At 37.6% G+C, this 12,919-nt stretch overlaps 1 protein-coding gene and 1 pseudogene across 2 annotated transcripts in view; both read right to left on the minus strand.

Moving 5' to 3' along the window:
• Slc7a11 (solute carrier family 7 member 11) overlaps nucleotides 1-12,919 on the minus strand; it is a 219,643-nt gene that overhangs the window by 20,278 nt on the left and 186,446 nt on the right. The window contains exons 12-13 of one of the 2 annotated variants that reach the window (XM_087622599.1): nucleotides 12,352-12,453; nucleotides 7,495-9,695 (exon numbers count right to left, since the gene is read on the minus strand). In XM_087622599.1, the coding sequence (XP_087478725.1) occupies nucleotides 12,410-12,453 (44 nt within the window). In that variant the 3' untranslated portion in view covers nucleotides 7,495-9,695; nucleotides 12,352-12,409. Of the gene's footprint in view, nucleotides 1-7,494; nucleotides 9,696-12,351; nucleotides 12,454-12,919 lie in introns of those variants that run through there. The other variant, XM_087622600.1, reaches the window with a different exon arrangement.
• On the minus strand, nucleotides 8,260-8,785 carry LOC147996237 (large ribosomal subunit protein eL20 pseudogene; annotated as a pseudogene).

Genomic DNA, 12,919 nt, shown 5'->3' on the forward strand with positions numbered 1-12,919 from the left:
CACACATGTATAAACACACAAACATGCATGCAAACCATGCTTATATATGTTTGCAAAAGACTCCAAATTCCAGTAAAGTGTAGAACATTAAAATGGAATAAATTATTAGCAAATTATAGCAAAATTTTCTAGTGCCATTTACGTACTGTTCTCACATGAAATGAAATATCACATGAAGTTTTTTTCTGCTCCACAGAGAAAATTGTGCACAGTACCTATTTCCTCAGCTCAGAGGCCCTGCTCATTTGAATTCCATTGCACAAAGGGATCAGTGAGGAATGAGATCTCCATCCAATAAAGTGATGGAGGAAAAAGCATGTTGAGCTATGTCAGAGACTTACTGGGGCAAGACCTGGAGCAGGGCATTGTACGCAGGCAATGACATAGTCTTGGCTGAAAGAGTGTGGAGTTAGGAGGCAATCAACCGTGGAGTTAATTCATTTTAGCAAAATCTGTGTTTAGCTAACAAAAAAAAATTGACGTTATTTTCAAAAGTAGGTCATCTAACTGAAAAATCCAAAACTGTAATCACTGAAAGTCATCTTCTGGTGTAACATTCTGGAGGTGACACTGGGTTAATAACTATAGCTATGCCATTAGCCCGTCTGCATGCATGAGCAGACTGCTTTATAAAAATGAATTTAAATTATGGAAGACCTCAGATTCTGATGTTATAGCCTGACAGTTAGTTCCCCATACTTCTGACAAACATTTTATCCCAATAGGCAACCTTGCAACATTTCAGTCTGAGAGCTTCAAGGGCAATAAATAAAAAAGTGCAGATATATGTTCATGAAATATTAAAATTGGTGGTTTCCTATGTGAAATGTAGTCGTTGTGATTTTCAAGCATTTTGGCATTTTGTACTTTGATGTTCAAGTTTACAACTGGTGTATCTGATTGATATAAAAACCTTCATACTTTTCACGGTTAAAAACATACTGCTGTGTGTGAGAAGTCACTGAGCCAAGTAATATAATTCTCAAAATCTAGCCAAGGATATTATTTTTGTATACTACATGTGTCACTAGATACTAAGCTTTCTAGTTAAGTAGGAGGAAAAATAAAATTCAAATCTTGCATTTGAAGAGCTGTTGATAGATTGGTTTTATTATTAATCTGTCCACAAATAAAACTACTGTGCTCAAAGAAACTCATCTAAACAATGATTCCACCTACCATTAATTGTGTCTCTAATTCAATGCCCAAATAACCATAAAATAAAACTATAAATTTTTATTATGACCCTGACTTAAAAAACAGTAATGGGAAGTTTCTATATTCTGCCCATCTTGTATGTATAACCTCTCTCTATCTCATCTAAGCAGAAGTAAAGATATATTCTTCTTTCTTGAAAAGTTTTAAATTATGTCAAGTCTTATAATAAAATTAGCATATAATAGGATTACAAATCCAGATGATAGGTGAATCATTTTATATTTTAAGCCAGTAGAAACTAATCAGATTATTGACAAATGTGAGACATATGAAAACACAGAGAGAGAGAGAGAGAGAGAGAGAGAGAGAGAGAGAGGAGAACGAAAGGCTAAATAACATATAAAACTAAAATTTTAGAGAAATACTTCTAGTCTTCTTCAGAAATACTTCTAGTCTTCACCATCTTGTGGATTGGTGATATCAGAGGTAAACTTTCCTAGAAAAATTTTTATTTCATAGGAAACTGCAAATATTATGTTCTCTCAGATGCTCATCTTGAAAGTTCAACTTGCATGGTTTTAAATCAAATATTTCTGCTCTGCCATTCATCTTTTGAAAAATGCAAGTGAAAGAGTTTATCCCTTTTTATCCTTAAGAGAAATAGAAAATCAAAGTCAACATTTTGAAGAAGTTTTAAACAGTTTCCAATTTTTCATTTTTGTTGCCATGATAAATATTCTGACAAAAACAACTTAGGAAAGGAAGGGTTTATTCAGCTTACAACTTCAGGTTCAGGGAAAGTCACAATGATGGTAGTGGGAGATAGCTAGCCATAGTATAGTCACACCCAATAGTTGAGAAAAATATATTTGTACATGCTTATATGTGCTCAGTCCCATCTTTCCCTGCCTAGGGAATGATGCCACCCATAGTGGGCTGTGTATTCCCACAACAATTAACAAATACTTAAGACAATTCCCCCAAAGACATGCCCACAGGTCAATCTAATTGAACAGCCCTGTTGAGGCTCTTCCTAGAAGATTCTAGAATAGCAAATTCACTGTCAAAAATAATCATTATCAGTAATGTTACTCTCACATGGTTACAAACCACAGCTAGTACAAACAAAAACATTTACATACTTTCACACTCAGCAACTGTCTGATCTCACCTCTGAGGTAGATTGAGAAATTAAGATAATATTTATTAACAACTTGGCATTAGTGAAAAGAAACTTTGGGGTGTCAGGAAAACATCCTGTGGATAGATGTTCAGATGCAGAGACTTGTGCCAGGTTTAAATCAATCCCACTACCACTCCTTCATGAAGTTCAGTAAGCATCTGACGAATTAAGCATTATGCTTTGTAGTACAGTAAAAATCGGTTACTGTAAAGCTGGCTGGATATCTCAGAACTTAACTATCCTTGCTCCTCTAGCAGAGAGTCAGGGTTCAGCTTCAAGCATCCACGTGGTTTTACACAACCATCCATAAGTACTTTTCCAGAGATCTACTGCTCTTTTTTTAGGCTTTGCAGGTACCAAGACACGTACATGGGACACGAACATACATGCAAACAAACCCTAATACATAATACAAAAGTAAATAACCCTTCTTTTTAAAACTGATTAGTGAGTTTTCAGAGGGTTAATTCATTGAAGATGATGTCCCTTGTCACTTGGTGATGTAGAAACCGGTCTAAGACAGCCACAATGGCGCAGTAATGCTCAGCAGAAATCAAGGTGAAAGACTTTGACAGGTGAATGGGATTCAGACTGAATCCTCAACATGACATGTCTGAAAATGGGCTTCCTGGAGTTTTAAAGGGGTAATTTCAGACAAACTTAAACATATATAACTAAATTGGGGCATTTGAAAAAACCACCTTAAAGGATAAGGGCATCAAACTTATATTTAATAATAGACAAGATTGAAGAACTAAAATAAAAGTTCATCTTCAGATAAAATAGAGGTTTCGTGACATTATTATCAGAGAGACAGGTGACAGAGTTGTTGACATTGAAACATAATAGATATCACAAACAAATTTATAGATTAAAATAATGATTGGTCATGGATTCAAACAAATGAGATAATAGCCCAAAGTCCCTCATTCAACTGAAGATTATCTAAATTTTAAAATATCTTTTAAATAAATAAGTAGAAATGGCATGTAATAAAAGCCTTAATATGAATTTGGATAATATGACTTGCCTTATTACAACAAAGCAACATATATCCTGAGCTTCTTTAATTGTTTCATAATCTCTTGTTTAATTCTCCTCAACATACCATTGGGAAACGGTTTCTCTACAAGGGGTCCTCTTAAAACAACACAGTCGAAAGATTTGGATCATATAAATTAACAAGCAAGAAGAGAACAGTTGATCACATTTAAAACGTTACATATTGATACGCAGGGCACTTATTCAAAGTATTCACATGGGACACTTAAACGGGGGAGTTGTTCCTTATAAATAGTCTGTTAGCTACAGTTATGGAACAATAGTTGTAAGCTCGCTGCTAAATTATCTCTAAGAGCACTTTCAATTAAAACTTTACTGTTTGTAATGCCTATTGTTTTCCCTGTATATTAGTTACTTTCTATTGCTGTGATAAAAGACCGTGACTAAGACAACTTATAGAAAAGAGAGTGTTTGGAATGAAGGTTCCAGAAAGTTAAAATTCACAGTGGCAAGGACAGCATGGCAGCTGAGAGCAGACATGACAGCTGGAGTTGGGAGCTGAGGTGTCAAGTCATTTTTGTCCCTTGAGAGAGCATTTCTCTGTGTATCCCTGGCTGTCCTGGAACTCCCTCTCTGTAGACCAGGATGGCTTCAAACTCAGAAATCCCCATGTCTCTATTTCCCCAGGGCTGGGATTAGAGGTACAAGCCACCAAGCCTTGTTTGAGACTCATCATAAAAGGCAGGCGCAGCAGGGAAAGTTATCTGGCAATGATAAGAGTGTTTAAACTGTTGTAATTATTCTTTCAGCAAGACCACAACTCCTCAATTGCTCAAACACTGCCACCAACCGGAACCAAGTGTTCAAATGCCTAAGACTATGAACGAAATCTCACTGGAACTACCACACCCTGTATTTTAGTTATAGTGTGTTTATTGTGTACATAGACCATATAACATATTTGTGGGAAATCTGATGTTAAATTAATAGGGTCAGTGGAGAAGTGGCCATCAACAGACAGAAGCAGAAACTCCTCTAGGAGCAAAACTTTGCTGTATCTTAACTATATCTGTTAACCTATACATTTGGTGAATTACACACACATATACGCACACACATAAACTCAAACAAACATACACATAGCATACACACAAACGCAAAACATGTAATACACAACTGCTGAAATAGAAATAAGCTTTTTGTCATGTTATTTGTCATTTTCTAGGTTGTGCCGACATATTATAAAATGTTAACTTTGGACAAAGATGAGGCAGGTCAGCTGAATTATTTCTTACAACTACAATTGAATCTATTAACCCAAAATAAAGTCCTCTTTCCAAAGGACTTTACTAATGGAAGTAACTTGGTCAGGTGAGAGGAATGCTCAGAGAGGATGAGAACAGTCAAGGCAAAGAGGCACTAACCCTCTGCCAGTCATCTATTAGGGTTGTGTATTCCACAACTAGGATACCTTGCAGCTCAACGACAATGCCAGAATCTGCTCCTGAGAGGTTTGAAGGTAGTGGAAAGTACTCTCTTCCTGAACAAACTCTTCAAGTCTTAGAGATGATGTACAGATTAGAATATCGTGCTCTTCACCGATCAGAACATGGATGTTGAAATTGTCCCACTCCTGATGTAGCTTGAGTGACGTGATGAACCTGCTGTCCAACACTTGTCCTGGTCATTTTTTGCTATTAATTATATTTTCTGAAATTTATGTGATAGTCATTAAATGGTCTATTGAAAATTAAAGAATGCCTTGTTTTCGGTAATAAAAAATATTCATTACAAATAATCACATAAAAAAACTGTTCCTAAATAAAAACGAAGTATAAGTAAATCAAACTGAATTTTCAATCTGACATTGCAAATATCAATTTACCACAATATCAGAATTAAAAGTTACAGTATGTGAGTTACAGTATACACTGGTGTACGTTGAATAACAGTCAATAATATGTTTACTTGAACTTTAGTTAAAAGGAAAATATCCCATATGACAATGCAGTAATTTGGCAAATGGAAAGAGAAGTAAATTTAGAGTCAATTTATACGTAACCAGTGGATTAATGAATATATGTGGAAGTTTTTAAATGTCATCTACTTGGCAACAATTTTTCTCAGAGATAATGTCTATGTTTTCCTCTTGAATCTGTGTGAAGTTTAAATTATTTTCACCAGTTATACGTCGAAGAAGTAAAATTAGATAACTTCCTAGTTTTGGGTCATAAAAGAGGTGTAGCTTTTACACTGCGGGGCCATCCTCATTCAAACAGTGAGCTACCAAATAAGACGTTGCTCTGCACTATTGCTGCAGTCCCACAAGCCTCCACTAAGAGAGGCCATGATGTGCAGCCTCATGTCTTTCTTGAAGTCCTCCAGCATCATGATCAAATATGATTTTGAAACTAGATCTTGCTTTTCTGGTGTGTTTGGATATTTCGTGTTTGCTTTGGTGGGAGAACTGGGCTCCGATGATGCCATGTAGTCTTGGTTTCTGTTGCTTGGGTTCCTGCGCTTGCCTCTCACCATCAGATTATCTCTAGTGTTACTTTGTTCTGCTATTTCTGACAGTGGCTAGACTGTCCTATAAGCCTGTGTGTCAGGAGTGCTGTAGACCTGTTTACCTGTTTTCTTTCAGCCAGTTATGGGGACAGAGTGTTCTGCTTTCGGGCGTGTAGTTTTTCCTATCTACAGGTCTTCAGCTGTTCCTGTGGGCCTGTGTTTTGAGGTCACCAGGCAGGTCACTTGCAGCAGAAAAGTTGGTCTTACCTGCGGTCCCGAGGCTCAAGTTTGCTCGTGGGGTGTTGCTTATGAGCTCTCCGCGGTGGCAGCAACCGGGATGATCTGCGCCGCCCTTTCCGGGAGCTTCCGTGCACCAAGGTCCCAGATGGCTTTTGGTGTTTTCCTCTGGAGTCAGAGATGTGGGCCGAGTGTAGACTCTTCTGGTTTCCCAGGTGTGTCTGCCTCTCTGAAGGTTTAGCTCTCCCTCCCACGGGATTTGGGTGCAGAGAACTGTTTATCCGATGTGCAGCCTCAGGTGGACTACACAACCAATGTCTTGACCATTGACCAGCGCCCTTTGTCAGGCTTGTGAACGAGTTACATTGAATAGTCAACTTGAAATAACTATAATGGCAGCCGATATGTGGACCTCTCTCAAACACCACAGCATAAGGAAAATACAGTACAGGGTAAAGAAAATACAGTCATCACTCACGTTGAGAGTAATCTTTAAAGCATAATTAGCAATTTGGTTGTAATGTATAAAATGTTAGTCAGTTCAATAAGAAAGTAAATTATGAATAACATTTAAAAACCAATTTTTCTCTGCTTGAGCAATGAAGAGTTCTATTGCCGAGATATGGAATATAAATCCATTAGTTATAATCTGACTGCCAAGGAGATTCCTTGAAACACATAAGGTTTAAATTACGTCCTCTAAATAAGATTAAGAGGCCACAGAGCTGAAGAGCAAATGTGAGGACCATGAGTCCCGGAAGTAAAGCCAAAACCTGTCCATGCAGTGAGTTAAAAGTTTTACTTGGAATCCCTTTACTTTAAGTTTCCATGTTTCCCAAACTCCTTCAAGGCAAGACTACCATTTCCAGGAACAGCCATTCTAACATAAGCTGCCACTCTGGTGTGATACGCTAATAGTCAAGCCCATGCTACATCTGTCCGCTCAGAGACTTGGCTCATCTTCCAAATCCTAACTGGGATTTAGAAGTAAATCTGAAGCCAAGAAACTGTGGCCACTTTAAAATTCTAATTCTGAATCTTTCATCTGTATTAATTGGTGTGGACACAGCAAAAGGCATAGAATGAATGTATAAACCTGAAAAAAGTGAGAATGGTGTTAATATCCTTATAATAAGCTTATCTACATATTTTCCAACTTGCTCTTCCTTTGTTTTGTTACTCAGACATTTGCAAGTTTAAAAAAGCCTAAAGAATCAAAAGTGGAAGCGGGGTGGAGAAATGCCTTCTCTGTGAAGAGCGTGCTCTTACAGAACTCCAGAGTCCTGTTTCCAACACCTATACCAGGAGACTCACAACCGTCCATAACTCCAGTTCTAGATCCGAGTCCTCTGTTGGAACCCATGGATACCTGCACATAGCATACGATAACACAAGCGCAAACATATGCATAATTAATCATTTTAATCTTAAAATCCTTAAGCAATATAATTAGGTTTTTGATTTCATTTTAAATATGTAGACAATTAGCTCAGGTTGCTGAGTTATGCCTTTCTGAAAATAATCTGAAATAGGAGGTCTAAAATTTTGCTCTAACTTGAAGTTTAAGAAAATACATTTTGGGTTGGGGATTTAGCTCAGTGGTAGAGTGCTTGCCTAGCAAGTGCAAGGCCCTGGGTTCAGTCCCCAGCTCCAAAAAAAAAGAAAATACATTTTATTATTCCTGCAAATTTGTTGTAATTTTAAATGTGGAATACTCCCCCAGGCCATGATCTTTTGTGACAACGTGTGGAACTCCATTGTTCCAGAGGTAGTTGAGCCTTTGAGTGGGGCCTAACTGAAGGAAATGGGTCACACGAAGTGGAGCCATGGGCTTTATAGCCATGCCTCATTCAGTCCAAGCTGCTTCTCTGTCCACTTAACCACAGCAGATCCAGATATGCCACCACCAAGCCTTCCCTGCCAACTATGTGTCCTTTAGTGGCTCTTGTTTGCTGTTTAAGGAATAACAACACAAAAACAAGCAACATAGTTTCTTACATAAAATCATAAAAATAGATTTAGATGACTAGTTCTATACTCCCCATTTAAAGTGTATCCACCGCAGGTAAAAAGTGAATACGTGCTGTCACATGTTTCTTATTTAAACAGTCAGAATAATCTTTTTTTTTTTTTTTGGCACTCTGAAGCTTTTATTCAGTGGGTCTCTGTGTCTAGAAGGAGGTGTTGGGCCTCTTGGTGGTGAAGCATGGTTTGTGCTGGCGCCCACGCGGTGGGGCAATGGGAATTTGATCTTGGAGACGTGGAACTGCTTGACAGCTGGCCAGCGGCACTCGCCGGTTGCAGTCTCTTCCACCTTCATGATCTGGATGGAGTGCGCACCGGCACAGTGTCCGGCATCCATGTCGTGGTAGCACTCTGTGACCGCGCCAGCGGTGGTCAGGTTGGGTATTCTCGGTACACGCTGTGAGTGCTACTGAGGGAGTCATATCGCAGCCAGATGCCAAAATTCTTCACGTGCAGGGGTGACTTCTCAAACACCTGCCCATAGTACACAATCTCCCTGGATGACTTCTTCATCTTCTTCAGTTGCGACTCAAAGTACCAGAAGCAGGACTTGGCCACCACATGGTTGGGTACAAAGATTTGCATTGGGTACAGTGGCAGTGTGTGGTATTTTGGGGTTGGCAAGCAGCACCCCACAACCTTGTACTCCCAAAGTGTGCCGGACACATTCATGGCAGTGCATGCACCGCCACTCACAGATCAAAGAGTAAATAAGAAACAATTTAATATTTTTAAGTTATTAGTTTCATTAATTTTAAAATAAACAATGGGTTTGACAAAGTTAGAAAAATCTGAAACCTTAGCTAACAATTAAAGCATAAATACTAAATCGAAAATATTATTTTAGATTTTGTTTGCAATAAAAATGCAAAAGGGAATTTTAATAAATACTTTCTATTTCAATTATCACATGCTTGGGGCCCAATTTTATGAATGAATAGTTTAATGAAAGTAAACTGGTATAAAGAAATCAAAACCTGGAGATAGAGATGCTAAATAATATCTTTTTATTGGAAATTGCTTATATGGGAATATGGACAGCATTTTAACCATGGTGGCCATAGAAAAATTCAGGCAAAAAAAATTTTGTTAAATTTTTTCCATGGGAAGTAATTTTCTTCTCTGTGGGAAATACTAAGCTTGTCTACCTATAGCATCTCTTTCTAGTTTGTTCTTTCGCTATGTGTGTAACATTTGAACTCACTATGTCTGCTAGTTTAGAGCATGTGTTCTGTGTAGCCAGCTTTGTCTTCTATATCCCTTACTTAATATGACAGTCAAAACATCAGGGAAGGCAACCAAAGATATCCAAGGGTTATAGTTTACTTATATTTGCTCATATCCCTAAATTAATGGATTCAACTTTTTTATAGTAATGGATCTCCCTTACTTTCTGCACGATATCAGAAATATAATTAAACCAGATCATAAAAGTACCAGACCATCAGACTTCCACTTTATCTTTAAGACAAAAGTATGAAAATTTCAATTATTATTACAACCCAACTATAAAATTATAAACTCACTAACCTGGAAATTGGAAGCAGATAACTGTTGCTTAGTCAACAATTGAAATATATTCCTGTGAAAGTTAGAGAAGTGCTTTTGAGAATAAATGTTCATTATTTATTCCCTTTACTTTCTTTTCTCACCATAGAGACACTGATTCAGAATCATTTTCAAAGCAAAACCTTGCCGGGGTCAAACAGCAAGAAAAGTCATTGTAAAAATATACTGGACATTTTTAAAAAGTTTGGCTGAGAGAAGAGGGTATGCATAACCTTATTAAGTTAATGTTATCTTCAAATAAGTAATGAGAAAATAATGAAGTTGATCTTATATTTAATGTTATTTGGGAAACGATGGCAAAGTCTACATAGGTGTTCCCCACGAAAGAAAATTCATCTCAGTCATCCATCCCAAACCTGTCCTTTAAAAGCAGTTGGGAATGTCTTTTATTTGAGTAAGACTTTTATTCATTTTCAGGATTACAGGGGCTGTGTGTTAAACTCGAAAACCTTTAGCACATCAGTAGGTGAGTGATATCTATCATGGCTCTCTCCAGTGACTTGATTATGAGAACACAGTCAGGCACTGAAATTCTTGGGGATTCAGACACCACATCTAACATACAGGATTAATTCCTTGCCACCCCAAGGCCATGAAGCAGGACAGGATTGATGCCAATCTCTTTAAAGTTTTAGATCAATAATCTGTCATAATCATTTTCCCCTTTTTTGCTACCCCACCCTATACCCTCACAACTGTGTCAGCCCTTTGGCAGTCTGCTTTTAAAAAAGACGTGCAGGACACATTTATTCTACAAAAGAAAAACATGGGCTCACAAATGCTGAATATTCTTAGAATAGTTGAAGTCCAGTCTGCAGAGGAAAATAAAAAGACTTTCAGCAACATAGTGGAAGTCATAACTGGAGTTAGTGTGATATTCAAAGATCAAGCAAAGCAAAGCGAAACAGAAACCCATGATCTAAAATTCTGCAGACATTCTGAATCTATAAAGGTAGTATACGAATCTCTCCCTTGTCTCTCTCCCCACCCCTCCCCCACCCCAACTTCTCTGTGTGTGTGGCCAAACCTTATCATGTTGAGAAAGTTATGACGTGTCACTGTGATTCTTTGTTCTAATCATGTGTGTTCCATTCCATTTGCACAACGAGGAGCCATATTCTAGAAACGCTTACAGCTGATTTTTCCAACTAGAAAACCCTGGATGTCATTAGCTGGCTTGAGTGCTTGAGTTCATATTTCATTGCCTTCAGAGTCTACTATACAGAGTAATTTTGTGTAGTTAAGGATCAATTTTATGGTGTTTTTCTAAAAACTCCCTAATTACAAGGCAATGCGCAGTGATCGTTTAAAGTTAAAGCCCCAGATTTTGATTTATTTTACAAGTCTTTGCTCGCTGTTCTTTGCTAAGCATACATTTGTGTTTTATGAGAGATTTCTCCCATTGCATCATGCTCTCAGTGGGATGGCTGCCTGTATTTTATTTTTCTTCTGCCATTAATTACCTGTGACCCTATACCCTGTCTCCCACAGACCCATTTATCATAATGGTACCTGTCAGTGTCCCTACAGTGAGCGGCCTCTCAGAGTTTCCACTGGAAAGCCCACTTCTCAAGGGCTTTAGAGTCAGTTGTAAAACTCTGCTCTAAGTCATACACGTTGAGAGCACATGGAATGACCCATGGATCTCTTTACTTTTAGCTCCAAAAGACCTATTTGGAAAAACAGTGATTTCAAAAATTGATGTACAAGTACATTGTTGTGGAGGACCTTTTATGAAAGTAAAATAACTAATAAAATACTTATTGTTCTGTATTTTTTATGGAAGGATGTTTCCGTGCCATTGCTAGATGGCCATACAATCTAGGTGTCAAGCATATTTTCATGGATATTTCTCTTTATTTCACAAAAATATGAATGACTGCAATCCTTCTGGGGAATATTGAAGTATGCCTTTCATCGTGGAAAAATCCCACATAATATTCTTCTAATGACAGAGAACTGATCTCCTAAAATATTTTAAGAGTTACCTAGGGAGTTGCTCATTAGAAAAACCTTCAAGTGAGAATTGTGTTTACATGACATTTTCTAATTCATAAGGAGTAAGCATCTTATATTATCAACTCAAGAGCTATTAAAATACTCGTAAGAATATTAGTTGTGTTTTCATTTTTAAAAATATGGGAAGTCTGGTAAATATTAATTTCAAAATAAAACAGCTAAGCATAAATATGTCTCAAATACTAAAAAAAAGGAGAAGAAAAGAAGAGTTAAGAAGAAAAGAAAGAAAAGAAAAGAGAAGGCAGAGAGGTTGAGGCAGCAGGAGATTAAGGTGGCTGAGCAGATTGCATACACAATCAGGAATCAGAGAGGGATTAATGCAAGGCTAGTGCTCCACACACCACCCCTTCTTATACAGTTCCCAATATGCTGCACAGGGAATGGTCCCAAGACTGAACTTCCCATATCAATTATTACAATCAAGATAATCTCCCACAGCATTCCCAGAGGTCAGTTTCCCAAAGGACTCTAGATTCTGTCAAGCTGACAGTTGTCACTAACTATTAACCACCATAACTATTGTCTATCTAGAATTCCACCATCCTGAAGAGAAACTCTAGGACAATCTGCCCCTATTCTCTTTTCCGCCTGATGTCCTGTGAGCAACTCTGTGTCTCTGATGTTTCCACTATAAATGTTCAGTAACGTACCTTGTGCATACCTTGTCTTCTCAGCTCTCCTTTACTTCACATGGAATACTTCTCAGCCTCAAGTTGGTTGTGACATATGCAACAATTTCAAAGATTCTATGGCTGAAAAATACCACAATTAGTTATTGTTCTCCACTTTATTTATCTGTTCATTAATATTGGGTTCTAGCAACAAAGTGTCTCTATTTTTTATAGAAATATGAACATTTATTTTGAGAAGACTTATGTTTCACGAATTCTACTTCTGTTGCATCCAAAGGGAAATACAGAAACATCTTGGAAGGCATTTGTTTGCATTGTACATCCCTACTTTTCCACAGTCTATATGTTGCCCACCTCTGTTATCTTTATTATTGTCCCAGGATCAGTCAAGTCATTGCTTTAGGGTAGACCTGAAAGATGAACAGGTTGAAGAGCTGCATTCTACTTAAGTGGCAATAAAAGTGGAATTTTGTATACATAACCATTTCATTGAACATAAAGATGATAGCAACCTTGGATCTCAGAGAAAATGAAACAAGGTATCCCAGAACCCAGTAACGCTCCCTACTTGGAGCTGCTGTGTCAT

This window comes from Rattus norvegicus, chromosome 2, assembly GCF_021556685.1.
Source record: "Rattus norvegicus strain SHRSP/BbbUtx chromosome 2, alternate assembly SHRSP_T2T, whole genome shotgun sequence".
Lineage (NCBI taxonomy): Eukaryota > Metazoa > Chordata > Mammalia > Rodentia > Muridae > Rattus > Rattus norvegicus.